At 36.9% G+C, this 27794-nt stretch overlaps 3 protein-coding genes and 1 non-coding gene across 5 annotated transcripts in view; 3 read left to right on the plus strand and 1 right to left on the minus strand.

The window, feature by feature from the left end:
- Positions 1 to 6159, plus strand: part of LOC134840660 (FK506-binding protein 15-like) — a 55232-nt gene extending 49073 nt beyond the window's left edge. The window contains exons 15-17 of the mRNA XM_063856631.1: positions 1136 to 1336; positions 5708 to 5803; positions 6088 to 6159. Of these exons, the coding sequence (XP_063712701.1) occupies positions 1136 to 1336; positions 5708 to 5803; positions 6088 to 6159 (369 nt within the window). The remainder of the gene's footprint in view (positions 1 to 1135; positions 1337 to 5707; positions 5804 to 6087) is intronic.
- The window catches only part of LOC134852115 (uncharacterized), a 380695-nt gene that overhangs the window by 242950 nt on the left and 109951 nt on the right, over positions 1 to 27794 (plus strand). The gene's annotated exons all lie outside the window — the stretch shown is intronic.
- On the minus strand, positions 5871 to 5942 carry Trnae-cuc (transfer RNA glutamic acid (anticodon CUC)). The gene has a single exon. It is a non-coding gene; the product is annotated as a tRNA-Glu (tRNA).
- Positions 8685 to 25958, plus strand: LOC134840670 (clumping factor B-like). Its single transcript, XM_063856641.1, has 8 exons — positions 8685 to 8906; positions 13278 to 13373; positions 13506 to 13604; positions 13888 to 13995; positions 18198 to 19134; positions 25036 to 25558; positions 25697 to 25736; positions 25812 to 25958. The coding sequence occupies exons 1-8, from the start codon at positions 8829 to 8831 to the stop codon at positions 25956 to 25958; spliced, it is 2028 nt and encodes a 675-aa protein (XP_063712711.1). The 5' UTR covers positions 8685 to 8828.

The raw sequence follows: 27794 nt of genomic DNA on the forward strand, positions 1-27794 counted from the left end.
GAAATATAAAACACGGTTGAAGGCAATTTTCTTGTTTATAATTTATGCATTTCAAAAACTGTCTGAAATTATTAACGAATGCCAATCCTAAGTGATTCATTGTCACGAATAACTCTTATTATGGACTAAACTTGCCTAAATTTTTGTAAAGCAAGGTTTTACAGATGAAAAAATTGTAAAAATTGTGCTTGTAATGTTTAAACTTCGGTCTGAAGTCCCTTCTTCGGCTTGAAGTCCCGTCGGCTTGTTGTTCTGGACCCGACTGGTTGTCCTAGGGTTACATAGCAGTATTTAGACAACCGCGTATTCAGACACGTCACTATTTAGACAAATATTGTTTTAACCAATCAGAATCGAGACAAGGAAGAAATTAATAAATAGTTATTATTTATTTTGGATTATTTATGTCTTTTCTCGATTCTGATTGGTTCATACAGTATTTGTCTAAATACTGACGAGTATGAATACGCGGTTGTCTAAAAACAGGCTGTACTCTGGTTACATGTCAGTATTTAGACAGCCGCGTATTCATACTGGTCAGTATTTAGACAAATACTGTTTCAACCAATCAGAATCGAGACAAAGAAGAAATTAATAAATAATTATTATTTATTTTGGATTATTTATGTTTTTTCTCGATTCTGATTGGTTGAAACAGTATTTGTCTAAATACTGACCAGTATGAATACGCGGCTGTCTAAATACTGGCCGCACTCCCTGTACTCCGTATTCATAGGTTCCACAATGAAAAATCAGTCCCATAGGTTCCAAAATAAAACAGCAGTCGCATAAGTTCCAAATTTTTTCAATTGGTCAAAAGACTAAATTAGCCGAATCTCGGTTTAAGGTCGCCGGTGGGCGCGCGTCGCCGCTTTGCGGCGATAACCGGCTCTAAATTTTGCATAGAGTCCTACCCTTTGGTGGCAAGCACGCAACACGTTGGCGCGGCTGCGGCGGTCACTGTTCTGTAGTTTGAGTTTATGCTGCTTGAACAGTATACAATCAATCTAGAAATTCGTTGGCTCAAATTTCAACCAATCAGAAATCAATAAGATAAATTTTGGAACTTATGCGACTGATTTTTTCTATTTTGGAACTCCTTAACCTAGACTGACTGAACTGTTGTGTGTTGCAGAGTGAAATCGAGAGTTGGAAACTGAGAGTGGAGCAGCAGCGGAAACAGGGAAGTGAGGCCAGTCTGGCTCTCACTAAACTGGAGAGTGAGCTGGAGAGTCAGTGGCGTCTGAAGTGTGACAAGATGGTCTCTGACACCAGACAGCAGCTGGAACAGCAACTCCGCACAGCTAATCAGAGGGCAGATCAACTGCAGCTAGAGGTTAGACCTTTGTTAGTGTCACAACTGTAAACAGAAGACAACTCGACCAGAAAGGAGTTTGTGCTGGTCACAGACAAAAACAAATCACACCTCACACAAAAACACAATTTGATGCATACCTCTTATTACTAAACAGTCGTCTGAGAGGATATTAAATTTTCATTAAACTTCCATGCAAAAAAAAATGACAGATCGAAAAAAACTACTGTACATTAATAAATTACTCGGTTCTTATGCACAAAACAGCCCAAATTTAATTAATATTTCTATATCTTATAGCTAAATATTATGCGGTGGAATCTGATTGGCTAAAACTAGCCATTCAGCTTCACGCAACATGGTGTACGCAAAACGTAGTACTTTTCAATTAATAATTTAAGTTGGGGAGGGTTCTCATGCTTGAAGGACCGAATGCTTGAAAAATTTCAACCAATCAAAATCGCTAAGCGTTCTTATTGCTAAATGCCTTTCCCACAAAATCGAAATCAATATTAACAGAAAATATATTAAATTAGTGGTAAATAATCAAAATGTTGCAAGTTGTGGGTTACAACCGCATTGCTATTCAGATAATCATAAAGATTAATGAGTTCAAAATTAAAAGAAATTTTCAGTCTTGAAAACTCATCTGCTTATTATCTAATCGGTCAATATTAACACTAATGGCCTAGATTTATTTTCTTATTTTGAGATTTTTGCGATTTACTTTGAGATTTTGAATACTCAATTCTGATTGGCTGAAAGTAAGCTAAAATTAATTTCAAGCATTCGGTCCTTCAAGCATGAGGGACGCCGCCATTTAAGTTTCTTTAAGTCACTTTTGGGGTTTTATGCACTAAACGGCCCAAAATTAGTATTTCTACATAGAACTACAAATTTATGTAGTTGAATCTGATTGGCTAATGCAACAACGCGTACGGTACTTAAATCAAAACTTCAAGCTGATAAAATTGTTAGCCGAAATTACCAAAGCCTAAGGTGAGCAGTCGTGGTCAAGTGGGTTGGGCACATCTCTCTTAACACGAGGGTCATACGTTCGAATCCCGCTTCGGTCACGGCTGGAGGGGTCCCAGCGTCATCCGCCTCCTCAAGGTGGGACCGGCTGCGGCAAAATGGATGACATCTCCCCCTCCCCCACGGTTGGTCCTGCACTGAGCAGGCCGGGGGCAAATAAAAAAAAAAAAACCAAAGCCTAAGAACTTTTTTTCTGTTGAAAACATTTCACAAAACTAATTTTATTATGTGACCAAGTTTTACATTTTCTTTAATTTCGGCTAAAGTTTTTATCTGCTGGAAACGTTGACCGAAGCGCGTGACCGTGTTCCTTGAGTTTGATTGGGCCAATCAGATTCGACCGCATAACTTTCGGCTCAAAATATAGAAACATTGATTTTGGGCGGTTTAGTGCATAAGACCCCACTTTTGAATTGAAACGCTGAGCCATGTTATTTGAATTTGATAGGTGCACTAGCCAATCAGACTCAGTCACATTAATTTCAGTTTAAGATATAGAAATACTACTTTAGGCCGTTTAGCGCATAAAAACCGTCTATATGATCTTATGAGGTTTGACTTTTGAATTCTTTCCCAGACCAATTCAAATTTATATTACAAAATGAAGGCAAGTTACGCTCTCCAAGTACTAGAATGCAAATGGCGAGAACAAACGTGGGGTCTTTTGGGGGCTATTCTCATGCGCGAAGGACCGAATGGGCGAAAATACTTGTAGGCCAAGGACCGAAGACAAAATTAGCCGAAAGTCAATTTTTAAACAGAAACAATTGCCATTCAGTTAAAATGAATTAAATGAAGCAATATTTTGCTACTTTCATTACGAAACCCTTGAAATGTAAAATTTGTCCCACTTTTGCGGCGGTCAATGAAAATTTTGAAGATTTTGCATATTTCTGCCGTTTTTAGATTCGGCCAATATCAATACTCCAGTACTTGGAAATGTTTACTTTCTTTCAAACTTTTAGATTAATGAAATCTGATTGGCTGATTTTTTTCGCGCATTCGGTCCTTCGCGCATGAGGGATTCCACCGGGTCTAGATTCGGCCAGTTTTCTAGATTCGACCGGGTCTAGATTCGGCCAATATCAATACTCCAGTCCCTGGAAATGTTTACTTTCTTTCCAAATTTTAGATTACTGAAATCTGATTGGCTTATTTTTTTTTCGCGCATTCGGTCCTTCGCGCATGAGGGATTCCACCGTGTTAATTTGCTAATTTGCAGTGTTCAATGAATAAATGCAGAGAACAAAACACTGATGACGCTGGTTCGCTTGGTTAACACACATGCAATCATTTTAACTTTCAGCCGATGTCCAACAAGGCTGACTTTTGAGCAGATAATAAAAAATATATTTTTTTCCTGTAGCTATTTTTTGTGTTTTTCTTCTGGTCTTCTGCAGTTTATTTGAAACAAACTCGAATATTTTTCAAAATAATTACATTTTTTTGGCTAATTCGGTTAATTTATAAGTCTACTTAACATAGTGAACAAAATATTTTGCCATGTCGCTAAAATTTGATTGGCTAATACTAGCCAATCAAATAGAAGCAACATAGTTTCATTTCAGGATATTCAAATAGTGATTTTTGGACGGAATATGTAAAAAAAAAATCCAAAATTTGAACGACTTTGGTTTCGAAAGGGGATTTAAGTTTTTAAATTTCACATCAGAATGAAAAGAAAATTGCCTATTGATCCAGTGTTTTCACTTTCGGTTAATTTTATCAAAAAAAGTCATGAAGAAGTGTTTCTTGAAAAAAAGCATCAAGACCATATATTTTTCCTTTGAAATTCGAAATCAGAAGTTTCTCTTTAGAAAAAGCGAGTCAGATTTTTGACACTTGTTTAGCTTTTGTTTAGTTTTTTGTCACTTGATAGCCATGTTTGTGATAGTTAAAAGTGATTTAAAAAATTTTGGGGAAAATATTCCAAATTTTGTTAAATTTAATATGCCACTTCATTTTTCAAATATCTATTGCCCAAAAATCAGTGATATCTCTCCTGAATAAGATCCACTGAACGTAATTAAGACTCTCATATTGGTCTTGGTGATTTTTTTTTGTCAGGAAAATTTGATTTTAAGCGGTTTGACTTTTGATTTCTTTTGTTCAGTTCATTTCCTTTGTTTTAGGGGATGCAAACTCGGCTTCTAGTTTCGAAAGTGGATTTTGTTTTTCAGATTTCCCAGCTGAATAAAAAATTAAGCTATTGATCTAGTTTTCTTAAATTGGGATAATTTTATCAACAAATTGCCAGTGATGAATTATTCTTGAAATTCAGCGAGCTTAAAAAGCATATATATATTTTTTGTGGATATCGAAACAATTTTCACAAACAATTAGATGTATTTTTTTCTTGCGTTCATTGACTTTTTTCCAACTGTCTGTTGGCTATGTTTTTTCAAATGTGCACTTGTTTAAGTATTTTGGTTTTGTTTTTTTTTCTGGGGGAAACTATCAAATTTGAGTCTTGATCAACTTAAAAGTTTTCGAGGTTTGACTTTTGAATTTTTTAAAGTCAAGTTCAAATTCTTTTGCTAAAAGGAAGGTAAATTACGGTTCATGAAAAAAGTGCAGATGGCTCAAAAATTGTGATTGGTTTTATTGTCGAAAGTGGATTTTTTTAGATTCAAAATAACCTATTGTCAAAACGGCAAATTGGTTTAATTGACAATTCCCTGTTAGTAGCAAGTCGTAAGCATAAATTAGTCGTAATTAATAGAGCTTCATTGAGTTCAGCTTTCGTATCATTTTTGTTGGCTAGTTATAATGCCATGTTTTGGGTAAATTAATTTTTTTGTTATTCCTCAATTGCTGCTTACTTTCGCCGAGTCAGCGTTGAGTTTGGCTTCATCAATTTTTTATTAAAAACAGTTTTGATTTTTTTTGTAATCTTACCATTTCCATTTTTTATTTTCCGTTTTTATCTCACCTGCAGGTGTTTTCGGCTCAAATGATTTCAGTTTTTTTAAGCTTATTAAAAATGGTTTAAGTTTATATCTGCTTAGTCGCCTTATGTTGTGTCGTTTGTTGGGTGAAACCAGAGTCTAATGATTGTGCGCTTCGAGAGCGGCGTACAAGCTTAACATTTTGAGTCGCAACATTAATTAACCCTGGCAACTGTGGTTTTTGGCTGCCTTTCTCCAAATTGAACTTTTTTCGACCTTTTTTTCAAAGTTTTTTTTACAACTGCGAGCTTTTCGTCTCATTTTTGATCGGCTAGCTTACCATTCTATGTTTTAGTTGAGTCGTACGTGATTCAAAGCTCCGGCTCACCTCGGCGTCAGTTTTGCTTTTAGTTTTTTAAGATAAGTGATAAGTTATCTCAACATGTTATGACTAGGTTAACTTTTTTAGGCGTCTAAAGCAAAGACGAGTGCGAGTGAGCTCCATACATCTCTTAACACAGCACAGAGGGAGATGGAGAGTACGAAGAGCACATTGGAGAACAAGGTACATTTTTTCAGCCTTTTCCACTTATAACAGTAAAGCATGAAGCAGCAATATAACAATAAAAAGGTTCCCAGACCGGGAGTCGAACCCGGGCCTTGTGGGTGAGAGCCACAAATCCTGACCGCTAGACCATCTGGGACTTGTGATACTTCTGGAGATAGTTGAGTATATGCTGGACCAGCAAATATGCATGCGTTGCGTTCATTGCGTTAATAAAGACTCAACATAGACCAAATGGTAACGCAAAATTGCATTCATAAGCTGAACTGGTAAATACTACTTAGCTCATCAAATTCAAAGAAAACGGAATTTTATGGTGTAACGAGTGGTTTTACAATGTTGAATATGGAGACTAAATGTGTTTGTCATGGCCCAATTATTCCACATACTTATTTTTGTAACAATCGGAAAATATTTAAAAAAATTTAGGGGGGGGGGGTGGAAAAGAGCCCATGAAAAACATTTTTAGTCCTCATGCTTATTCTGGTAAAACCTATTGTGGGAGATGTGAGGTGCGGGGGGGGGGGAGAAGAGTTCCAAACTTGGATATTCGAAAAAAAAGGCATTGATGCTTTGCTTACGTGAGGTAGAAACAAGAAAATCTCTTCTTATTGTGAAGAAAGAAAGAGAACCTAATTTAATGATTTCCGCACCAACTGCTTTAAATATTTTTCATATGGAAGATATTTCGGGGAATTGTAGCACAGAAGTTCCGTCTGAGAGACTACGATCGGAAGATTGTGGGTTCGAATCCCTGGCTATCGGTAGGGCTGATTGGTGTGGAGTAGTTGAAGCCCTGCGCTTGAGACGTCCAAGTGACCCTCTACATGCCTAGATCCAAACAGCCCTATAATGCGGTTGTGAGGAGCCCAGTCATACCCGCCCTCACAAATCAAGAGACTACGGGGTTCAAGGTCAAGAGACTGAGGTGTATGACTGTAACCAAGTGCTGTACCGGCGCTCGGGTCAGGGATACGATTCATACTGTGTTGCAAAGCCCCCATGTGGCAATGGCAGTTGTACCTGCCCTTACAAATCAAGAGACTACGGGGCAAAGGTCAAGAGACTGAGGGGAAGCTGCTCCACGTGGAACAACATTTTTAACAATACAAACAGGGTTTCCTGTTTTATTTTCGTGGCTCTTTTTCTTCCTCCCCCCATGATCAATAAGCATCAATTTTATGGTCTAACGAGGGGTGAAGACCAAATACGTTTTTCATAGGCTCTTATGTTTGGAAGCGTTCAACAGTGCCGAAAAAGGCGGGAAAACTTCAGATTTATTTACACGCATTTTTAAAGAGCGGGAAATTACTGACGCTTATTATCAGAGAAAATCACTCCAATTTTGGCGCCAATATGTATGCAACTGCAAATTAAACAATTATTTTGCCGCCAAAACGTCTAAATTGCAAATTTTCCCGCTCAAAATCTTAGTCTTACTTAAGATTGCAAACGATCGCTGTTTTATTTTTGATTTTCGGCACTGTTGTACTTCGGCACTGTTGAACGCCCCCAAAACAGAATAGAGGAGAACCGGATCGCTAGCGTAAAAAAAGAGCGCCAAAATTAGTTACGTACTACCGCGTATTCAGACACTGTATTACCCAATCAGAATCGAGAAAAAGGAAGATATGAAATTCATTTCTTCGTTGTCTCGATTCTGATTGGTTAATACTGTGTCTGAATACGCGGTTGTCTAAATAGAGACCTCACTCCACCAAAATTGCTCAATTCAGTGCTTTTAGTGCGTGAACAAGTTTTAGATTGAACATTCGGCGTTGGCTGGTTGGGGTGCCGGACATCAAGCCGACGAGACTTCAAGCCGAATCGTAAACTTAGGGACTTCAAGCCGAAAATTTTCTCATTAAGTGATGAAATAGGATTAATTTGAAAATCTTTTTAAAGAGATTCCTACTTTTATGATCTTTTTTCAGTAATCATTGGCTTTTTCATAAAATTTAAGCCTCCAAATGATGTTTAGGAAAGTTGAAATATAAAACACGGTTGAAGGCAATTTTCTTGTTTATAATTTATGCATTTCAAAAACTGTCTGAAATTATTAACGAATGCCAATCCTAAGTGATTCATTGTCACGAATAACTCTTATTATGGACTAAACTTGCCTAAATTTTTGTAAAGCAAGGTTTTACAGATGAAAAAATTGTAAAAATTGTGCTTGTAATGTTTAAACTTCGGTCTGAAGTCCCTTCTTCGGCTTGAAGTCCCGTCGGCTTGTTGTTCTGGACCCGACTGGTTGTCCTAGGGTTACATAGCAGTATTTAGACAACCGCGTATTCAGACACGTCACTATTTAGACAAATATTGTTTTAACCAATCAGAATCGAGACAAGGAAGAAATTAATAAATAGTTATTATTTATTTTGGATTATTTATGTCTTTTCTCGATTCTGATTGGTTCATACAGTATTTGTCTAAATACTGACGAGTATGAATACGCGGCTGTCTAAATACTGGCCGCACTCCCTGTACTCCGTATTCATAGGTTCCACAATGAAAAATCAGTCCCATAGGTTCCAAAATAAAACAGCAGTCGCATAAGTTCCAAATTTTTTCAATTGGTCAAAAGACTAAATTAGCCGAATCTCGGTTTAAGGTCGCCGGTGGGCGCGCGTCGCCGCTTTGCGGCGATAACCGGCTCTAAATTTTGCATAGAGTCCTACCCTTTGGTGGCAAGCACGCAACACGTTGGCGCGGCTGCGGCGGTCACTGTTCTGTAGTTTGAGTTTATGCTGCTTGAACAGTATACAATCAATCTAGAAATTCGTTGGCTCAAATTTCAACCAATCAGAAATCAATAAGATAAATTTTGGAACTTATGCGACTGATTTTTTCTATTTTGGAACTCCTTAACCTAGACTGACTGAACTGTTGTGTGTTGCAGAGTGAAATCGAGAGTTGGAAACTGAGAGTGGAGCAGCAGCGGAAACAGGGAAGTGAGGCCAGTCTGGCTCTCACTAAACTGGAGAGTGAGCTGGAGAGTCAGTGGCGTCTGAAGTGTGACAAGATGGTCTCTGACACCAGACAGCAGCTGGAACAGCAACTCCGCACAGCTAATCAGAGGGCAGATCAACTGCAGCTAGAGGTTAGACCTTTGTTAGTGTCACAACTGTAAACAGAAGACAACTCGACCAGAAAGGAGTTTGTGCTGGTCACAGACAAAAACAAATCACACCTCACACAAAAACACAATTTGATGCATACCTCTTATTACTAAACAGTCGTCTGAGAGGATATTAAATTTTCATTAAACTTCCATGCAAAAAAAAAATGACAGATCGAAAAAAACTACTGTACATTAATAAATTACTCGGTTCTTATGCACAAAACAGCCCAAATTTAATTAATATTTCTATATCTTATAGCTAAATATTATGCGGTGGAATCTGATTGGCTAAAACTAGCCATTCAGCTTCACGCAACATGGTGTACGCAAAACGTAGTACTTTTCAATTAATAATTTAAGTTGGGGAGGGTTCTCATGCTTGAAGGACCGAATGCTTGAAAAATTTCAACCAATCAAAATCGCTAAGCGTTCTTATTGCTAAATGCCTTTCCCACAAAATCGAAATCAATATTAACAGAAAATATATTAAATTAGTGGTAAATAATCAAAATGTTGCAAGTTGTGGGTTACAACCGCATTGCTATTCAGATAATCATAAAGATTAATGAGTTCAAAATTAAAAGAAATTTTCAGTCTTGAAAACTCATCTGCTTATTATCTAATCGGTCAATATTAACACTAATGGCCTAGATTTATTTTCTTATTTTGAGATTTTTGCGATTTACTTTGAGATTTTGAATACTCAATTCTGATTGGCTGAAAGTAAGCTAAAATTAATTTCAAGCATTCGGTCCTTCAAGCATGAGGGACGCCGCCATTTAAGTTTCTTTAAGTCACTTTTGGGGTTTTATGCACTAAACGGCCCAAAATTAGTATTTCTACATAGAACTACAAATTTATGTAGTTGAATCTGATTGGCTAATGCAACAACGCGTACGGTACTTAAATCAAAACTTCAAGCTGATAAAATTGTTAGCCGAAATTACCAAAGCCTAAGGTGAGCAGTCGTGGTCAAGTGGGTTGGGCACATCTCTCTTAACACGAGGGTCATACGTTCGAATCCCGCTTCGGTCACGGCTGGAGGGGTCCCAGCGTCATCCGCCTCCTCAAGGTGGGACCGGCTGCGGCAAAATGGATGACATCTCCCCCTCCCCCACGGTTGGTCCTGCACTGAGCAGGCCGGGGGCAAATAAAAAAAAAACCAAAGCCTAAGAACTTTTTTTCTGTTGAAAACATTTCACAAAACTAATTTTATTATGTGACCAAGTTTTACATTTTCTTTAATTTCGGCTAAAGTTTTTATCTGCTGGAAACGTTGACCGAAGCGCGTGACCGTGTTCCTTTAGTTTGATGGGGCCAATCAGATTCGACCGCATAACTTTCGGCTCAAAATATAGAAACATTGATTTTGGGCGGTTTAGTGCATAAGACCCCACTTTTGAATTGAAACGCTGAGCCATGTTATTTGAATTTGATAGGTGCACTAGCCAATCAGACTCAGTCACATTAATTTCAGTTTAAGATATAGAAATACTACTTTAGGCCGTTTAGCGCATAAAAACCGTCTATATGATCTTATGAGGTTTGACTTTTGAATTCTTTCCCAGACCAATTCAAATTTATATTACAAAATGAAGGCAAGTTACGCTCTCCAAGTACTAGAATGCAAATGGCGAGAACAAACGTGGGGTCTTTTGGGGGCTATTCTCATGCGCGAAGGACCGAATGGGCGAAAATACTTGTAGGCCAAGGACCGAAGACAAAATTAGCCGAAAGTCAATTTTTAAACAGAAACAATTGCCATTCAGTTAAAATGAATTAAATGAAGCAATATTTTGCTACTTTCATTACGAAACCCTTGAAATGTAAAATTTGTCCCACTTTTGCGGCGGTCAATGAAAATTTTGAAGATTTTGCATATTTCTGCCGTTTTTAGATTCGGCCAATATCAATACTCCAGTACTTGGAAATGTTTACTTTCTTTCAAACTTTTAGATTAATGAAATCTGATTGGCTGATTTTTTTCGCGCATTCGGTCCTTCGCGCATGAGGGATTCCACCGGGTCTAGATTCGGCCAGTTTTCTAGATTCGACCGGGTCTAGATTCGGCCAATATCAATACTCCAGTCCCTGGAAATGTTTACTTTCTTTCCAAATTTTAGATTACTGAAATCTGATTGGCTTATTTTTTTTTCGCGCATTCGGTCCTTCGCGCATGAGGGATTCCACCGTGTTAATTTGCTAATTTGCAGTGTTCAATGAATAAATGCAGAGAACAAAACACTGATGACGCTGGTTCGCTTGGTTAACACACATGCAATCATTTTAACTTTCAGCCGATGTCCAACAAGGCTGACTTTTGAGCAGATAATAAAAAATATATTTTTTTCCTGTAGCTATTTTTTGTGTTTTTCTTCTGGTCTTCTGCAGTTTATTTGAAACAAACTCGAATATTTTTCAAAATAATTACATTTTTTTGGCTAATTCGGTTAATTTATAAGTCTACTTAACATAGTGAACAAAATATTTTGCCATGTCGCTAAAATTTGATTGGCTAATACTAGCCAATCAAATAGAAGCAACATAGTTTCATTTCAGGATATTCAAATAGTGATTTTTGGACGGAATATGTAAAAAAAAATCCAAAATTTGAACGACTTTGGTTTCGAAAGGGGATTTAAGTTTTTAAATTTCACATCAGAATGAAAAGAAAATTGCCTATTGATCCAGTGTTTTCACTTTCGGTTAATTTTATCAAAAAAAGTCATGAAGAAGTGTTTCTTGAAAAAAAGCATCAAGACCATATATTTTTCCTTTGAAATTCGAAATCAGAAGTTTCTCTTTAGAAAAAGCGAGTCAGATTTTTGACACTTGTTTAGCTTTTGTTTAGTTTTTTGTCACTTGATAGCCATGTTTGTGATAGTTAAAAGTGATTTAAAAAATTTTGGGGAAAATATTCCAAATTTTGTTAAATTTAATATGCCACTTCATTTTTCAAATATCTATTGCCCAAAAATCAGTGATATCTCTCCTGAATAAGATCCACTGAACGTAATTAAGACTCTCATATTGGTCTTGGTGATTTTTTTTTGTCAGGAAAATTTGATTTTAAGCGGTTTGACTTTTGATTTCTTTTGAGTTCAGTTCATTTCCTTTGTTTTAGGGGATGCAAACTCGGCTTCTAGTTTCGAAAGTGGATTTTGTTTTTCAGATTTCCCAGCTGAATAAAAAATTAAGCTATTGATCTAGTTTTCTTAAATTGGGATAATTTTATCAACAAATTGCCAGTGATGAAGTATTCTTGAAATTCAGCGAGCTTAAAAAGCATATATATATTTTTTGTGGATATCGAAACAATTTTCACAAACAATTAGATGTATTTTTTTCTTGCGTTCATTGACTTTTTTCCAACTGTCTGTTGGCTATGTTTTTTCAAATGTGCACTTGTTTAAGTATTTTGGTTTTGTTTTTTTTTCTGGGGGAAACTATCAAATTTGAGTCTTGATCAACTTAAAAGTTTTCGAGGTTTGACTTTTGAATTTTTTAAAGTCAAGTTCAAATTCTTTTGCTAAAAGGAAGGTAAATTACGGTTCATGAAAAAAGTGCAGATGGCTCAAAAATTGTGATTGGTTTTATTGTCGAAAGTGGATTTTTTTAGATTCAAAATAACCTATTGTCAAAACGGCAAATTGGTTTAATTGACAATTCCCTGTTAGTAGCAAGTCGTAAGCATAAATTAGTCGTAATTAATAGAGCTTCATTGAGTTCAGCTTTCGTATCATTTTTGTTGGCTAGTTATAATGCCATGTTTTGGGTAAATTAATTTTTTTGTTATTCCTCAATTGCTGCTTACTTTCGCCGAGTCAGCGTTGAGTTTGGCTTCATCAATTTTTTATTAAAAACAGTTTTGATTTTTTTTTGTAATCTTACCATTTCCATTTTTTATTTTCCGTTTTTATCTCACCTGCAGGTGTTTTCGGCTCAAATGATTTCAGTTTTTTTAAGCTTATTAAAAATGGTTTAAGTTTATATCTGCTTAGTCGCCTTATGTTGTGTCGTTTGTTGGGTGAAACCAGAGTCTAATGATTGTGCGCTTCGAGAGCGACGTACAAGCTTAACATTTTGAGTCGCAACATTAATTAACCCTGGCAACTGTGGTTTTTGGCTGCCTTTCTCCAAATTGAACTTTTTTCGACCTTTTTTTCAAAGTTTTTTTTACAACTGCGAGCTTTTCGTCTCATTTTTGATCGGCTAGCTTACCATTCTATGTTTTAGTTGAGTCGTACGTGATTCAAAGCTCCGGCTCACCTCGGCGTCAGTTTTGCTTTTAGTTTTTTAAGATAAGTGATAAGTTATCTCAACATGTTATGACTAGGTTAACTTTTTTAGGCGTCTAAAGCAAAGACGAGTGCGAGTGAGCTCCATACATCTCTTAACACAGCACAGAGGGAGATGGAGAGTACGAAGAGCACATTGGAGAACAAGGTACATTTTTTCAGCCTTTTCCACTTATAAAAAAAATCAAATATGTTTTTAATACAACACATCGAAATTTGCATAGTTTCAATTAGGAACTTAAATCATAGTAAAAGTGTTGAATGGTTTTTTCAATATTAGGAGCTAGAATTGTCGGAGCTTCGAAGGGACATTAATTTGCTTGTAGAAGAATTGGCCAATGCTAGCAAGACTGTTACACCAGAAGTGCTGCTACCCGAAGTAAGTGCCTTCTTTCAAATTACTCGATTCTAACAAATCTAAGGTAGTTAAAAGTTCACAGTAAGCTTGAATTTCTGAAAATTACGAATTCTCGGAAATCCTAAATTGCAGCGGTTGAAGTCATCATCTCTTTATTACAACAATTTTATACATGTAGTAAAGGTCTCAAAACATCCAAAATGAACGATATCGTTTATAAAGCAGCCTTAAGGTTCGTGGAAGTCGTTTAATCAGCGTTTTGTAACTTATCGTTGATATTTCAATTGGAGTTTTATGGATTTAGGTGAAGAAGATAATGAATACGATATTCCAAGTGCTGATGAAACATATAGAGAGAGATTCTCAATACACCGGGACCAGTTTGCTCGCATTCATGAAACAAGTTATTAAGGTAAGCAGTGTTACTAGTAAGCTCTTTTTTGTTTGAAAGAGGATGGGAAAGTGATCCTTTTTCCAGTTTCACCAATGTCGACAAATGTCGCCAAGGATTTTTTTGTGTCAGACTTCGGAAGTTTGACACTGAATTATGTAATTTTCCATTTTCAAGTTTTTGAGTTGATTTGATAATAATGACCAGGGGACGGATCTAGGATTTTCTCGAGGGGGGCGGATTTTTCGGATTTTTAAAAACCTCGAAAATTGTTAACGACCTTTTTTTCATTATTTAGGTTGACCAAATTGATTTTCCGAGCTTTCTCAAAGCACTAAAAAGACCATTTTGGCCAAATTTTCTGCGCCGCAAGCAAAATATTGACAAAAAGGCGTTTTTAGTCATTTTCTGGAACATTCTGACCAAAAAAATTGCGTATTTTCGGCGCGCGCTCCCCACTCAAAATTATTAACGACTAATCTGAGTTCCTCACATTGCATTAATTTAGAACTAAAAAATTGGAACCGGCATCGTGGTATGTTATCAATTGCAGTTTACTGGGGGTGCATTTCAGGACGTGACTATTAGCGTGTCATCAGGGAAACAACCGAATGCCCTCACTAGGATTTTCTCGAGGGGGGCGGATTTTTCGGATTTTTAAAAACCTCGAAAATTGTTAACGACCTTTTTTTCATTATTTAGGTTGACCAAATTGATTTTCCGAGCTTTCTCAAAGCACTAAAAAGACCGTTTTGGCCAAATTTTCTGCGCCGCAAGCAAAATATTGACAAAAAAGGCGTTTTTAGTCATTTTCTGGAACATTCTGACCAAAAAAATTGCGTATTTTCGGCGCGCGCTCCCCACTCAAAATTATTAACGACTAATCTGAGTTCCTCACATTGCATTAATTTAGAACTAAAAAATTGGAACCGGCATCGTGGTATGTTATCAATTGCAGTTTACTGGGGGTGCATTTCAGGACGTGACTATTAGCGTGTCATCAGGGAAACAACCGAATGCCCTCACTAGGATTTTCTCGAGGGGGGCGGATTTTTCGGATTTTTAAAAACCTCGAAAATTGTTAACGACCTTTTTTTCATTATTTAGGTTGACCAAATTGATTTTCCGAGCTTTCTCAAAGCACTAAAAAGACCGTTTTGGCCAAATTTTCTGCGCCGCAAGCAAAATATTGACAAAAAAGGCGTTAGTCATTTTCTGGAACATTCTGACCAAAAAAATTGCGTATTTTCGGCGCGCGCTCCCCACTCAAAATTATTAACGACTAATCTGAGTTCCTCACATTGCATTAATTTAGAACTAAAAAATTGGAACCGGCATCGTGGTATGTTATCAATTGCAGTTTACTGGGGGTGCATTTCAGGACGTGACTATTAGCGTGTCATCAGGGAAACAACCGAATGCCCTCACTAGGATTTTCTCGAGGGGGGCGGATTTTTCGGATTTTTAAAAACCTCGAAAATTTTTAACGACCTTTTTTTCATTATTTAGGTTGACCAAATTGATTTTCCGAGCTTTCTCAAAGCACTAAAAAGACCGTTTTGGCCAAATTTTCTGCGCCGCAAGCAAAATATTGACAAAAAAAGGCGTTTTTAGTCATTTTCTGGAACATTCTGACCAAAAAAATTGCGTATTTTCGGCGCGCGCTCCCCACTCAAAATTATTAACGACTAATTTGAGTTCCTCACATTGCATTAATTTAGAACTAAAAAATTGGAACCGGCATCGTGGTATGTTATCAATTGCAGTTTACTGGGGGTGCATTTCAGGACGTGACTATTAGCGTGTCATCAGGGAAACAACCGAATGCCCTCACTAGGATTTTCTCGAGGGGGGCGGATTTTTCGGATTTTTAAAAACCTCGAAAATTTTTAACGACCTTTTTTTCATTATTTAGGTTGACCAAATTGATTTTCCGAGCTTTCTCAAAGCACTAAAAAGACCGTTTTGGCCAAATTTTCTGCGCCGCAAGCAAAATATTGACAAAAAAAGGCGTTTTTAGTCATTTTCTGGAACATTCTGACCAAAAAAATTGCGTATTTTCGGCGCGCGCTCCCCACTCAAAATTATTAACGACTAATCTGAGTTCCTCACATTGCATTAATTTAGAACTAAAAAATTGGAACCGGCATCGTGGTATGTTATCAATTGCAGTTTACTGGGGGTGCATTTCAGGACGTGACTATTAGCGTGTCATCAGGGAAACAACCGAATGCCCTCACTAGGATTTTCTCGAGGGGGGCGGATTTTTCGGATTTTTAAAAACCTCGAAAATTTTTAACGACCTTTTTTTCATTATTTAGGTTGACCAAATTGATTTTCCGAGCTTTCTCAAAGCACTAAAAAGACCGTTTTGGCCAAATTTTCTGCGCCGCAAGCAAAATATTGACAAAAAAAGGCGTTTTTAGTCATTTTCTGGAACATTCTGACCAAAAAAATTGCGTATTTTCGGCGCGCGCTCCCCACTCAAAATTATTAACGACTAATCTGAGTTCCTCACATTGCATTAATTTAGAACTAAAAAATTGGAACCGGCATCGTGGTATGTTATCAATTGCAGTTTACTGGGGGTGCATTTCAGGACGTGACTATTAGCGTGTCATCAGGGAAACAACCGAATGCCCTCACTAGGATTTTCTCGAGGGGGGCGGATTTTTCGGATTTTTAAAAACCTCGAAAATTTTTAACGACCTTTTTTTCATTATTTAGGTTGACCAAATTGATTTTCCGAGCTTTCTCAAAGCACTAAAAAGACCGTTTTGGCCAAATTTTCTGCGCCGCAAGCAAAATATTGACAAAAAAAGGCGTTTTTAGTCATTTTCTGGAACATTCTGACCAAAAAAATTGCGTATTTTCGGCGCGCGCTCCCCACTCAAAATTATTAACGACTAATTTGAGTTCCTCACATTGCATTAATTTAGAACTAAAAAATTGGAACCGGCATCGTGGTATGTTATCAATTGCAGTTTACTGGGGGTGCATTTCAGGACGTGACTATTAGCGTGTCATCAGGGAAACAACCGAATGCCCTCACTAGGATTTTCTCGAGGGGGGCGGATTTTTCGGATTTTTAAAAACCTCGAAAATTTTTAACGACCTTTTTTTCATTATTTAGGTTGACCAAATTGATTTTCCGAGCTTTCTCAAAGCACTAAAAAGACCGTTTTGGCCAAATTTTCTGCGCCGCAAGCAAAATATTGACAAAAAAAGGCGTTTTTAGTCATTTTCTGGAACATTCTGACCAAAAAAATTGCGTATTTTCGGCGCGCGCTCCCCACTCAAAATTATTAACGACTAATTTGAGTTCCTCACATTGCATTAATTTAGAACTAAAAAATTGGAACCGGCATCGTGGTATGTTATCAATTGCAGTTTACTGGGGGTGCATTTCAGGACGTGACTATTAGCGTGTCATCAGGGAAACAACCGAATGCCCTCACTAGGATTTTCTCGAGGGGGGCGGATTTTTCGGATTTTTAAAAACCTCGAAAATTTTTAACGACCTTTTTTTTCATTATTTAGGTTGACCAAATTGATTTTCCGAGCTTTCTCAAAGCACTAAAAAGACCGTTTTGGCCAAATTTTCTGCGCCGCAAGCAAAATATTGACAAAAAAAGGCGTTTTTAGTCATTTTCTGGAACATTCTGACCAAAAAAATTGCGTATTTTCGGCGCGCGCTCCCCACTCAAAATTATTAACGACTAATCTGAGTTCCTCACATTGCATTAATTTAGAACTAAAAAATTGGAACCGGCATCGTGGTATGTTATCAATTGCAGTTTACTGGGGGTGCATTTCAGGACGTGACTATTAGCGTGTCATCAGGGAAACAACCGAATGCCCTCACTAGGATTTTCTCGAGGGGGGCGGATTTTTCGGATTTTTAAAAACCTCGAAAATTGTTAACGACCTTTTTTTCATTATTTAGGTTGACCAAATTGATTTTCCGAGCTTTCTCAAAGCACTAAAAAGACCGTTTTGGCCAAATTTTCTGCGCCGCAAGCAAAATATTGACAAAAAAGGCGTTTTTAGTCATTTTCTGGAACATTCTGACCAAAAAAATTGCGTATTTTCGGCGCGCGCTCCCCACTCAAAATTATTAACGACTAATCTGAGTTCCTCACATTGCATTAATTTAGAACTAAAAAATTGGAACCGGCATCGTGGTATGTTATCAATTGCAGTTTACTGGGGGTGCATTTCAGGACGTGACTATTAGCGTGTCATCAGGGAAACAACCGAATGCCCTCACTAGTTCAGAAGTGCTCATAGAACCAGTGCCTGAAAAAGAAGAACCCGAGGATGATTCGGATGGTTCGGAGGGCGACGAAAACGGAGCAAGCCACGAAGATGAAGTCGAAGCGAAAACAGATTCTGAACCAGAAGAACCTCAGTTTGAAGTGCAACCAATACATGTGCGCGCTGAAGCCAGAGTTCATATGGACAATGTTATGGATGAGACACTTACGCCCCAACGACTGCTAGTTGTCGAGGAAGCAGAACACGAGAAAAATGAGCAAGCTACCAGCTTTGAAGAAGCAACGATGAGCGATCCGTTGGCTGCTGTTTCTAATGTTAGTGAAGATCATAATTGCTTAAATAACAGTAATAAAGATGAAATGGTAGCAGAAGATGTGAAAACTAACGACGCTTCCGGTGACTCACCTGAGAAGAGTGTTGCTGTCCATCATGATATTAATCCAGTTCAAGAAGAGTCGCCCGCTGCTGAAATTGGCACTGAAGAACAAGAACCAGGAGTTTCGAGAGATCGGGAAGATCAATTAGACGCTGAACTGAATGTGGAAAACTCAGATCCAGAAGAAAACTCAGATCCCGAAGATGCGATTGTTCTAGACCCCAGAAACATCCCTAGTCCAGACTTAGACGAAACTTCAGATCTGGAGAGCGAGCAGGGCAATCGGAATGTCGGCGATGGCGAGCAGTCGGAACCCGAAGGCTCAGGGACTGTGGAGTCGACAGCCGAAGCAGACCAAGGCCTGATTGAGCTAGGAAGTGAATCTGTTGCCGCTAACCAATCAAGTGAACCAATCAGTGTTCCGGTCATAGACGATAAATCAGCATTGAACTCCGAAAGAGTCATCGCAAATGGTTCATCTGAATTTTCTGCTGACCGGCAATTCGGTGAGTTTATCTGAAGTACTCTATGCTTTATCTGACGTACTCTATGCTTTCGATAGTTTCCTATTGAATCTATTTTTTTCGCTTAAGTGGAATAATGGGGCTGAATTCGTAGTAAAATCAAGTTGTAGCACAATGGACGGACAAGTTGTTAATGCTGCGATGGCAAGAATCGAATGGTCTTGTGCTTGTTTCTTTTTTTGTTTCGTTTTTTTTTGTTTACACTTGTGATCGTTAGCGTATTAGTACGAACCTTCTTTTTTTTTCTAAACTAACTAGTTAATAAACGTGTTCACTTATTTGGTGGCACTTTTACTACAATCACGGTCTGTAGCATTGAAAATTTCACAGCATCTGTTCTCTGCTTTATTTGTGGTTCGTGTTTGTAACTCAGTAAGTGTCCGTGGTTAGTGCGTGAGACTCATAATCTCTAAGTTGCAGATCCAATCCGATACGTAGCCGAAGTTTTACTATTTCGAGGCTTAATTATACTTCTTCTTATTGCACTGTATAGAGCTGCTTTTTGTCGTGTTCTCGGCGAATTTTGCCTAATGCAACCAGAGACATATTGCAATTGCAATGTATAGAGCTACTTATTGTCGTGTTTTCGACAAATTTTACCTAATGCAACCAGAGACGTAGCCAGAGAACACGAAAAGAAGCAGCTCTATACAGTGCAATAAGAAAAGTATAAATAAGCCTCGAATTAGTAAAAATTCGGCTTCGCTTCTATGTAACAAATTTTAGCTTGAGCGTTTGCTCGCTACCCAAACTTGTAGGTAGTAATTTTTCAAATTTTCCAAGCTCTCAAGCTGTTTATTGTCGCTGATTGACTTTGATTTCATTAAAACCACAATCTAATCTAGTATGTTTAATAGTAAGAAGTCAAATTACGCTCTTCGATAACAAGTGTAAAAAACGAAAGAGCGGTATAATTCGAATTTCAGATTTATCAGCGAAATTGAAAACATCCATTTGTGCAATTTTGTTAAATCGGCTTTGTTTTCAGAAAAAAAATAGTCTGCTATCAAAGTTTGCTTCAAAAATTTTGTCGTCCTTCTAAAAAGATCGCTTTTAATAAATCTTCTAAATCAATAGGTAACTTGTGTTATTTAATTTTAACATTTTATTCAGAAAAAGTTAGCTAATGTTAAAATTAAATAACACACGTAAGCTAGCGAGTGTAGTTTTGTATTACGAGTTTCAACCCTCTTCCCAAATAGATGTGCTCATTTGGTGGCACCTTAGCTGCATTGGCAATTTAATAGCATCTGTTTTCTGCATTGTTGGTGACTAGTGTTACACAACCGGAGCTTGATGTGTTACCAAAAGGGTTATTTTTATTTTAATAAGCTAAATTGCTAATAGAAGTGCTATTTTTGGTGGCTTCAAGGCTTATTTTAAATTTTTCAAGTCCTGATGGATTATGGGTGGCCTTTTGGCCTAATGGCTGATGTATTTTCCTATTGTGAAGCCACCGTGGTTCAGACTTGATGACGCGAAACTCCTAATAAACAGGTTGGAGGTTCGATTCCCACATTCAGCGAAGTTTCAATTTTCAAAACTTATTTTAGCTTTTTCTTTCCTTTAGTTATTTTTCAACCTTTGGAGCTAATTTTGCTGGTTTATTGTTTGTGTAAAATGTGCAATGGCGCTAAAAATAAAAAAAATTTACTTTTAGTTTGCCGAGGAGCATTTGATTTTTAAGTTTTCTAGTGGATTTTACAGTTTTCTAAGGATTTAGTATTCTCAAAAAGATCAGTTTTATTTGAAAAATTTTTTCAAAAAAAATTCTTGAAACTCCAGTTGTTTTAATGTGGTGTATTTTTTACTTCCATATGTCCGTTGAGGTTTTGTTTGGATTTAAACCGGTTTTATTTGTTTGTATGACATTCAAGCAGAAACTGTAGTTCGTCTGCTTAAGGGACAATGAATAAAGTGAACGCATTTTATAGTTTTATAGGTCGTGTTGTTATTTTTTTTTCAGATTTGGCTTTTTCGTGCGCTCAAATTTGATTTTTCTTTTTTTGCCATCTAATTTTGTTGTTTCAACCATTGAAAATGAGGAAGAACTTTGTATGCGGGTCTGTTTTAGTTTTGCTCACGAAAATTCTGGTACCGCAAATAATCATCGGAATGGGCCGAGTGATATATCATATTAAAGCACATTCAGTCGTGATATGCACAAAATTTGATTTTTCGCGGTTTGACTTTGATTTATTTTTCAGTTCATTTCATTTCTTTTGTTAAAATTATGGCAAACTCCACCATTGAACAGCAAAAATGTAAAGGTAACGAAAAACGTGATCGATTCTAATTTCGAAAATAGAAATTAATTATCAGGTTTCCTAGCGAAATAAAAGTTTTACTTATTGATCCAGTTTGCTAAAATTGGGTTAATTTTATCAAAAAAGTGTTTTTTTTTATAAGTTCCACAAATTGCTTTTTTAAAACTCTTTTTCAACTACCAGTTGGCTATGTCTAAACATTTATATCGGAAATTTATTTTAAAAAAGATAAAAGATTAATTTTTTGTTATTAAATTATTATTTCTCGAATTTCGGAATGTTGATTCTTAAAAATAGTTTGAAACTTGTCGTGAGAAATTTTCAGTTTTCTTTGCACGGCAAACATGCACTCTGTAAATGATTGAATGATTGAATGAATTCTCTTTTTCAAGTACTCTTTATTTATTGTAAAACTGGAATTTTTCGTGCTCAGTTTTCTATTTTGGAAGTTTGATTTTCGAACATCGCTTTTTTTTCGAGTGGAGCTCAAACTAGGCTCCCCATAGCAGAAGAGTTAAACAGTGAGGGTATTGCAAGAGCCGGTTTTCTCATATTAGGCTACTTACTTCAAAAAAGTGGCAACCATGTTAACATTTTCTGAAATTTAAGGAGCTTTATGGTGGTGTAGTGTTTTGACAAAGTTTGAAAAAAAGAAACGATAATAATATAAAACAATAATTTTTTCGGGTTCTTTGAGGCCATTAACATTTTTCAACTGCTTTTGGTCTATGTTTTTTTTCTGTTTCGGTATTTTTTTTCTTCATGTGCAAAGTAAAGATTTTTCTCCTTCATGTAAAGACTTAGTATTTGTTGATAAAGATTATCAGAAGTATGGAAAAAGCAAAATTATCAAAGTATGTAAATCGAAGTTTGTCAAAATTATCAGAATTATCAAGTATGTTACAAAGATGAGCAATTTGATGAAAATTAATTTTTCTTTGTCGGCAATCTAACTTTTTCTGAATCTACATAATTCTTATACAGAAAGATCCTAATTCTTCAGTAAGAATTGAATAGTTTTTCTCATTTACGCCAACAGTATTTTGAGCTCAGTGCTTGAAAAACTTCTCAGCTTCACAACACTGTTGTAGAGTACATAATCTTTTCTAGTGAGGCGCAATTCTAAATTAACCGGCTTCTGGAGGAAATAAACGAACTCCATGATTTGGTTCTCCGCTAAGTCTTCCGAATGGGGTGTCTCTGAGTTAACTCCGATTATCTTCACAGGCTTCATGACGTCATGAAATTCCAACAGACAGTTGATTACGTCATAGATCGGCACCAATCTCCTGTCTCGAGTTAACACATGCATTGACGCTGGTCTTCGTTTGAAGAACTTTCTGTCGTAGTGCCTGGTTCCTTGCAATGTGTAGGTAGACTCTTTGAGAGTGCCAAATGATGTCAAACTCATAGCATCGTAAGATACTGCGCTTTTTAGTGACGAAGTTTCATGTAAAGCTAATCGACTTGACATGCTTTGGTTATTAGGCGTCTTCAAGCTTTGAGTTTTGGATTTATTTCGTTTCATGCGAGCGAAAAGTCTCGCTAAAACGGACGGGGGCTTGCTTTTTGGGCCATCGAAAATAACAGAGTTTATAGTTTCGTATTTCCGATTCGGTCTCTTTGTTGATTCTGGGTTATCAAAATGGGGCAAGCTTTTTGTGAAAGATTGCTTTTGATTCTGAGGCGATGACTTGCTCTTAGCATCAATTGTTATTCCATCGCTCGAACCATAGATCCCTCTTGGTTTATTTGTATTTGAGCTAGTCGTTGAACTTTTTCTACTGTTTAGTATTGAGCTTAGTGAGGGTTCGTCATAACCTGACAAATCTTCGTCGATTGTGAATGCCTTTGATGGTCTTTTCACTTTAGAAGCTGGCTTCGGTGTCGATGAGTCATCGTGAACCTCAACTGTATGAATTTTTCCATTAGGAATTACCGGCTTGTGGGCCTCTTGTTGCTCGTTTTCGACTGTTATGGAATTCTCGGCGTCGGAGCTTTTTATGCTATTATCGGTTGAGTCGAACGATCTTCCCATTTCAGACTGTTCTTGGCTGTTTTCTGTCGAAGATTCGAAGACTGCAGATTCTTCAAATTCATCTGGAACTTTTGGAATCTCGGTTGAATCGACTGCAGTGGAATTTGGGTCGGTCTCTGTTAGAACTTCTAATGCCTTTGCCGGAACTTCGAGTGTCTTCTCCAAGACTTCCAAAGCTTTTGTAGGAAGGTCTGGGGAATCTTTTGGATGGTCTTCGTCATGTACTTCAGACAACTGCTTATCTGGTTTGCTTTCATCGGATTTCTTTACAGTGATCACATTGGCCATGTTTTCTTCTGAGTTTGCTTTCTTTTTTATGGTTCCAAAATTGTCATCTTCATCATTTTCAGGCTCTTCCTGAATTGCACTGATTTCTCTTCTGCTAGAATCAGTTGGGTACATCATATCAATCGTATCTAGCATGTATGCCGCTCTCAGGCGTCTCGTCTCCTCGATTAGACATAGCATCTCGAGTAAACTGTGTCTTTCCACACAAGAGATTTTGACGCCATACACTTTTCGTAGCTTCTTGTACCACTTTTTGTCCCAGTGTAAAGAGATGACAAATCTGTGGCCTTCAGGGCCGTCTAGTTGGTACAAATTAAGTTCACCTTTACATCGCTCCCAGTTTCCGCCCATAAGTATCTTGAAATCGGTCGTCATCTCGATTCTGCCCACCAATTCGTTGTCGTTGAGAATATTCGCTATTTTGTCGTGTTTGACAATGTAGACCAAAGTTCCGAGAACTTTGCCGCCGAATTCGCCACTTCGTTGTAGTGACGGGTAAAAATCCGAATTGTACGATCGCAAAGACATTTTATTAAATTTTGAAATAGGTACAAGTTAATATCTCTGAATACTTTGACGTGTACCGAGAGAGCGAACTGAAATGAAAGGCTTTGATTTACCTTGTGTCAATACTTGCCACTTTGAGAAGCAAATTTGATCCTGAGAACAATTGCCTTGTTGTTATACGTACAGTAAAAAAGTATTATGTCCGGCAGAATTTCATTTTAGCAGTTCAATTTGGGCGTAATAATTTCGTTGGTATAAAGCTTACGGATTTAATTAGAAAATATTAAGCAGCTCCGAAGTTGGAATTGTTAATGTTTGGATACATGGTATTGTGTAGACATCCCGATCATGAGGTTTGCATGCAATATTGAAGGAAGGTGAAAATTCATTTGTTTGCGCTCAAACTAGGCCGAGATAACACACTTGGGCAAACGTATAAACCGAAGTAGCTCATGTTTGATTTTTGTCCGAATCAGCTCTATTATACAATTCAGACGAAGATTTTCTCCCATCAATTTTACCCTGTCAGTCAATTTGAAACTGACTTCAATAGTAACTGCGGTTTAAAATCGATCTAGAAAATGATTGGAAGGCTAATATTTGGCCTTCCTTTTATAGTATATTAGTTAGGGTTATTCAACAAATCATACCAAAAGCATTTGCTCGAAGGTTGTTGCCTACTAGAATTGACGTTATGATTAAAAATAACTTGTCTGCTTGCAATTTAGCTATAAACAACATTATAACCACAAAATATAGTCATGAAAGTTTAATTTTGTTTAGAAAATGACGAAAAGGACAATGACCACCAATTGACAGAAAGTGATTCCTCGTTTATTCCTGTAACCGAAAATCCTCCAGATGAAAATGCACAAATTTCCGAAGAATCGAACTCCGTCTCAGTTTTGGACCCTAGTACTGTCAAAAACACTCCGGCAGACCTACCGCAGTCGCCGCCCGAGGTTCCAGACGAGCCACCGGAAGACCCGCTTGAAGCTAGCAACGCCTTTGAACAGGAGCGCATGGTAGGCGGGTCGTCTCTTCCTGCTTTGAGGTCGGCCTCGCCCCAGAGTTCTGGTGAGCCAGATGTTCCGATGCCTTCGCCTCGAACTAATCAGACGTCGCCAGGAGAGAATGAAGATCCGAAGAAAGAAGCAGTGGAAAAAGACGAAGATGACGTTGAGGCGGAGCTGAATGAAGTATTGCAGAAAGATTCAGATGCTAAGACAGAACGAATATTCGAAGATTCAGATTCAGATGATTCACTATTTGGCAGTTCGCTTGCGACCTCGAAGGCTAAAAAAGAGTTAGTTCCACCAAAATAATCCGTTGAAATATGAAAAAATCAGATTCTGAATGACTGACGACTGATAAAATGGATTCTATTTCTGATTCTGGCTGTACTTAATTTCAATTTTTGTACTTGTTTTTTAATTTGTTTTAGAAGTAGCCCAGCGAAAGAAAGCTCAGCCCAGCAACCACAGGTAATAACTTGCAATGCTAAATTGAATAGAAGGAACCGTTTTTCTTAGCTCCAATAAGTATTTTATTTATTCCAGAACTCAGAAAGAGACACTTTACCACCGGCAGATGACAAAAAGAGCCGAAAAAATCACCTGCCCCATTGTTTCCAAGTCCCGAAAAAATCACCTGCCCCATTGTTTCCAAGTGACGACGAAGATGATGATCTTGATTGGCTGAAGTAGCTGACCCCTTTTCAAATAAATGACTGTTCAAACCCTTACCTTGAAAAATAGTCTATATACAAACCATTCCGTAACTGAAAAGTATATATGGTCTCATAAGAGATTGACTCAAATTATTTATTTATCATTTTGATAACATCAATACTGAAAATAGTGTCCGAATCAGTAAATTTTCTTTAGTCATGTTTCATAGTCTAGTTAAGAGTAATGAGCGTAGTGAAAACTTATACAGGTCTTGCTGAATTTTTTTGTTTTTTTTTCAGGAAAAAGTCTTAAAAATATTGATGCACTTTTTGAGCTCAATTGAAATTCATCTGCTGAAAGTGACGTAAATAGCACTCTCCAAATACCAACATGGAAATGGCGCGAAAAACGTGAACGATTTCTAGTTTTGAAAGTGGAAATTATTTTTAAGATTTCCCAGCGGATTAAAAACTTCACCTGTTGATCCAGTTTTCTCAAGTTGGGTTCATGTTATCAAAAAAGTGCCGGTCATGAACTGATGTAATACAAAAAACAGCAATAAAAAAAGTTCAAGTTTAGCTTGCGAGATAAAAAAACTCGACTTTAATACTCGCTTTTACCCGGCTAATTTCTGCCTAATGAAACAACATGTATATATATTTTATTTCACTGATTTGTTGCTGAGAACAGTTTTAAAGAGTAATGATTGTAATGAAGACTCTTAGATAGGTCTTGGTGATTTTTTTTACAGGAAAATGTGCGTAAAAGTCTCTATTAATTACAGATGTGCATTCATACATAATGGTGCATTTATGAATGCACTTAGGTATATATGAGTTCAAGTGAATTTCATCTGCTGAAAGTTACGGAAAAAGCACTCTCCAAATACGAACGTGGAAATGGCGCAAAAAACGTGAACTAATTAAAGTTTCGAAGCTGTTTTTAGATTTCCAGCGGAATAAAAACTTTACCTGTTGATCAAGTTTTCTCAGGTTGGGTTCATGTTATCAAAAAAGCGCCAATCATAAACCGTTCTAGAAATTCAAAGAGCTTAAAGGTCAACTATTTTTTCTTTGAAATTCGAAAGTTGAGGTTTATTGGTGTTTTTTTATGTTTACTTGAGTTCATTACTCTTTTCCAATCTTCGATTGGCTATGTTTAGTTGACGAGACCAGATTTAGGGTGTTTATAGATTTTTTTAGTAATCATAAAATGAGTGGCTCTGTCTTCGCCTACGAATCGAAAAGACGGTGTTTCGAGGCCCACGAAGATCGGTGTTCGTTGCCTGTTGAACTTAGCCCAGAAAAATGACAAAAAAATACATGTCATTACACCGAAGACTTTAGTCAAGGTGTTATGGTATCGTGTAACGGGTTTTTTTTTATGTTGTCTGTTGTCAAGTGTCGACAAATAACGTCCACAGTTATCAATTATCATGTGGGCTGGACTATATCGCGCTATGTCACGTGATTGCGTATGTTTGTTTCTTTATTTGTTCATCTTTATTTATTTAATTATCTGTTCTTCTATTTATTTAATTATGTTTAGTTTGCTTATATTTATTTATAATTTATGTATGTACATATTTATTTTTGTTTATTTTTATCACGTGTTTTGTTTATTTATTTAATTATTCTTTCTTTCATTTAGTTTTGCTTTTATTATTTCTGCGTGTGTATTTATTTAATTTATTTATTTTCATTTATTTATATTATGGGTCTGTTTGTTTGGTTATTTGTTCATATATTTTTTTTCATGTCTATTTAATTATTTGTACATTTCACTTTTGCTTTTATTTATTTATTTATTTATTTATTTATTTATTTATGTATTTATTTATGTATTTATTTATTTATTTATGTATTGATTTAT

Source organism: Symsagittifera roscoffensis, chromosome 1 (assembly GCF_963678635.1).
Source record: "Symsagittifera roscoffensis chromosome 1, txSymRosc1.1, whole genome shotgun sequence".
In the NCBI taxonomy this organism is placed as follows: domain Eukaryota; kingdom Metazoa; phylum Xenacoelomorpha; order Acoela; family Convolutidae; genus Symsagittifera; species Symsagittifera roscoffensis.

Excerpts from the sequence above, each read along its gene's own strand:
- LOC134840670 (XM_063856641.1), top strand. The coding sequence starts at position 8,829 with ATGGTCTCTGACACCAGACAGCAGCTGGAACAGCAACTCCGCACAGCT. Across the intron at positions 13,374-13,505 it reads AGAGCACATTGGAGAACAAG|GAGCTAGAATTGTCGGAGCT; the intron begins GTACATTTTTTC and ends TTTCAATATTAG. Across the intron at positions 19,135-25,035 it reads TTCTGCTGACCGGCAATTCG|AAAATGACGAAAAGGACAAT; the intron begins GTGAGTTTATCT and ends AATTTTGTTTAG.